This window comes from Mastomys coucha, chromosome X, assembly GCF_008632895.1.
Source record: "Mastomys coucha isolate ucsf_1 chromosome X, UCSF_Mcou_1, whole genome shotgun sequence".
Lineage (NCBI taxonomy): Eukaryota > Metazoa > Chordata > Mammalia > Rodentia > Muridae > Mastomys > Mastomys coucha.
Window position 1 is genome coordinate 77414174 of NC_045030.1, and position 4121 is coordinate 77418294.

At 34.8% G+C, this 4121-nt stretch overlaps 1 protein-coding gene across 7 annotated transcripts in view; it reads right to left on the reverse strand.

Moving 5' to 3' along the window:
- F8 (coagulation factor VIII) overlaps window positions 1–3636 on the reverse strand; it is a 226818-nt gene extending 223182 nt beyond the window's left edge. For 6 of the 7 annotated variants that reach the window (XM_031364709.1, XM_031364704.1, XM_031364687.1 and 3 more), the window contains exon 1: window positions 3300–3636. In XM_031364709.1, coding sequence (XP_031220569.1) covers window positions 3300–3445 — 146 coding nt within the window. In that variant the 5' untranslated portion in view covers window positions 3446–3636. The remainder of the gene's footprint in view (window positions 1–3299) is intronic. The other variant, XM_031364703.1, reaches the window with a different exon arrangement.
- Window positions 3637–4121: the final 485 nt, after the last annotated feature.

Sequence of the window (4121 nt, forward strand, 5' to 3'; positions counted from 1 at the left end):
GGCCACATAAGGAAATAGACCTTGATGACTAGCTTTAGGAATGTAACCTAATGGTTTTTAGCAAGGAAGATGGAATTGGAGAGAAGGAAAAGGCCTGCCAGAGCCATGTTTGCCGTGCTAAGGCTGGCCAAAGTCTTTCAATATACACAATGGAATTTTATTTAACTGTAAAGAAAAACAAAACAAAACCATGAAAATTACAAGTAAATGGATGAAGCTGGAACACAGAAAGAGAAATGCCACATGTTCTCTCATATTTGTGGATCTTAGCTCTGAATCTTTAGGTTTGATTCTGTAACTTGGAATAACTGAAGAAGCCATTGGGGAAGGGGAAAGAAGGAGCTCTAGAAATAAGGATAACAGAACACAGTGTGAAAGGAAAGCTGGAGGGGAGGCTTTCTAGTTGTTAGTAGGGAGGACTCCAAGAGACTCCCCAAGACAATATAGGCTATTGGTCATTGCTGTTGGCTACATGACAAATTATGAAGATAACCTCCTATTGTTGAAGACATCACATGCTTTGGTCATAGAAGTTGGGAGGAATTCAGCTAGTACTAACCTGGAAACCCCCTCCCTGTAGGTTAGCATTCATAGTCTCTAAAGGTGCTATGCAAGCTACCAAGAGGGAAAAGCTACCAGATGAAAAGCCCAAGAACCACAATAATAATTAGATCAGCAAGATGCCTCAATAGTGTAATAATAGCACTTGTGTCTTAGAGGTAACCAACAGCTATCTAATTGGACCTAACACCTATTCAGTTGGAGGGAACTCATTGCCTTGCCAAGAACCTGTGGCTGAAGAGATAATAGGCCCTACAGGAAGATCTACTACTACCCTACCACTAAAGTAATATAGTTTCCCATCTGCCTTCTAAATACCCATCCTTATACCATAGGTAAGTAGCTCTGATATCTCAAGCTTCTTTGTGCAATAGACAGAGTCTATTAGAGAGAGCCACAACTGGTCAAATGTAGAGAATATGTGACCATGGGGACACAGTCCCAAATGGGGCATCTGTAATAGAGTCTCTATATCTAGGACTTAGGAAACATAATGGAAAAGTAGGCAGAAAGATTATAAGATCCTGAGGACCAGAATGACTGCTTTGTGATAGTGTCTTCTGGGCAGAACAGGCATTCTGTACCCATGGACACATAAATTTGAGAGGGAATATTTGGGGGATCATGAGAAAGTTGGAAGGGCTAATAATGGGGTAAAATGATACAAATAAAATTTACTCATGTATAAAATCCTCAAATAAAAAAATTAGATGAAGATGAAAAAAGGAAAGAATATATTACTTTTTATAAGTATTGGAAAATATAGCAAGATAAAGAAACTAACAAGAGATAACATGTATTAAACATAAAAATAGTGAAGCATTTAAAAACAACTCAGAAATGTTAAAGTTGTGGTACACACATGTTATTTCAGAACTCAGGAGATAAAGACATGTGGATCAGAAGTTCAAAGATATCTTTATCATCTACATAATAAGTTGGAAGCTAATATGAGACACATGGGATCCTGTCTCAAACAAAACAAAACCTCCAAATTCATTCTTTCAAAGAACTAGCACCAACAAAACAGGGAAATTTTTGGCAAGTTTATTCACAAATAACTAGCAAAGACACAGGAACTTGAGAGCATGTAACTACAGACAATTTAAAGAAGTCATGAAAAAGTAAAACAGTGTAGCAAAGCAATTGTTAAAACTAAAAGAGCTTTCCACTGGAAATGTTAACACTATCCTAAATCTCACTGGGAACAAATGGAATCAAAAGTGAGTTTTGCCTATTTTTTAAATAACAGATAATTCTATAGAAAAGATTGGAATACTCAGCAATTTATATGATAAATTAAACCAAACTTTAATGCCAAAACTCAATAACAATGATAAAAATAAAGCTAGAGAACTGAATGTGGTGGTACCATTATGATAGGCTACTTACACAGATGGAAATGAAGCTAAATAGATCAATATCTCATGCCATGCAAAATAAATGTCAAGATAAATTAGAGTCAAAAATGTAAAATTCTTACAACAAAATTTAAAAGGACACACATATAACCTTGAGATGTGAAAGACATTTTTAACCAACACTGTCAAATCTAAAGATGTGAAAAATTTATATTTGACTACAAAAATTAAGTGTTTTCATAAGTGAGTTATAAAGTAAGGCAAGAGATAGATAATCTTAGGAGAAATTATAATATAAATAAAGAATAATGCATACATGTAAGTGTTTTCACATTTAAGAAAAATGGAATACCCCAAAGAAATATGGGTGAAACATATAAAAAGTAAAATCTGAAAAATCAACTCTGGTAGCCAACATGCACTTTAAAAGATGATGAATCTCATTATAAATAAAATACTAAAATTAAAGATACAATATTATATACTTATAGGACTGGCAAAAAAAAATAAGCAATAATGTAAGACTTATTCCTGATGCAAATGCAGAGGTAAGTATAATCCTATGCTCTGCAGATCAAAATGTATGAAGAGTCTTGAACTTTCTAAAAATTTAAACTAAAACAACTGATTGTGGTGGCTCATGCCTTTAATCCCAAACTTAGGAAGCAGAGGCAAGTGGATATATTTGAGTTCTAGGCCATTCTGGTCTTCATAGTGAGTCCCAGGCCAGCCAGAGATATAAAAACAAATCAAAACAAAAAACTAAAACAGAACTATTTCTTTTGTTCCAGCAAGATAACACCAGAGAATCTATTCACTAAAATAATAGTAATATGTCTGGGACTGTATCTCAATGATAAAGCACTCATAAATAAAATAGACCCTGAAATCCACCCCAAGTACCACAAAATGAGTGAATTTGTGAGTGAATGAACACAGTACATAACTATACAGGATAAAGACCCTTCCCATTCCAAATGGTAATGAGATGAATGTGTTTATTTTATACTTTTGTGTAGATGTGTACTTTTATATAGAAATAATGTGTGTAATAAAAACATTGTAAAAGTTAAAGATTACTGACTGGACCCCTTAGTCTAAGCAGTCTAATTGCTTAGAATGTCCTTTTCCCACCACCCTTACACAAACACACACACACACAGAGTTTTGCTTAGTAGTTATTAATTTTATAAAAATGGGATATTATACATAATTTATATGCTTTTACACTAAGTAACACCTAATAGAATTCTCTCTAGGTCGGTAAAAACAGCCTTAATTCATCCTTTTTAATATATGTATAAGAGCTGGGTCATACAAATAAACACAGTCAAAATCATATCTTCACAATGTTGTACTTGACAGAGGATTTTTTACCTTGAGTCTGTATGCAGCACACTGAGCAGATCACTTTGAATATAGTTCCAGGACAATTCCACTGCACCAAGGTAGTATCTTCTGGTGGCACTAGAGCAGAAATTGAAAAAGCTTAGAAAGAAGCAAGCAAAAAGTGCTATTTGCATGACTTTTATTACTAGAAAATGTTCAACTAAAGAAATGAAAATTTAACTCTTCTCTAAAATAACTTTAGCTTTAAAGAACAAAAAAATTAAAACTTCTATGATTTAGTGAAAAGTCCTAAGTATTTTGCAGAGGAATTTCTGCAAGTTTATCTACTGAGAGTGAAAGTAGCATTAGCACTAAACAGATCTGAAAAGATTGCTTCCTTTTGGGCAGTAGGAAACAGGCACAGGAAAACTGGAATAAGAAGAGTGGCTGCGCTAAGGCTTAACCCATTCCCTGCTGAGAGCATCCTACCAAGTTTAAATCCTTAAGAAAAGGAACAGAATACTGAGGAGGAGCTTTCAATTGTATTCAAATTCCTAGCCTATTCTAAAAGTCTGTTCCTTGGTACCTGTAGCAAAGAAACTCTAGATAGAGAAGATTCTGGAATCTGCATGAAATGTAAAAGCTTCCCCTTTGGGATTCATCAGATCCCAACCTGCTTTCTCCACAGGAACTCTCCAGCTGCCCACATGGCCTAGAGAACCAGATAGGATACCTGTGCCCTATGTTTTATTTGCTGTTGCTTTGTTAACACAAACTAGAGTTATTTGTGAAGATAAGCCTCAGTTGGGAAAAAAAAAACCTGTCTCCATCATATGGCCTGTGGCAAGTCTGCTGGGTATTTTTTTTTTT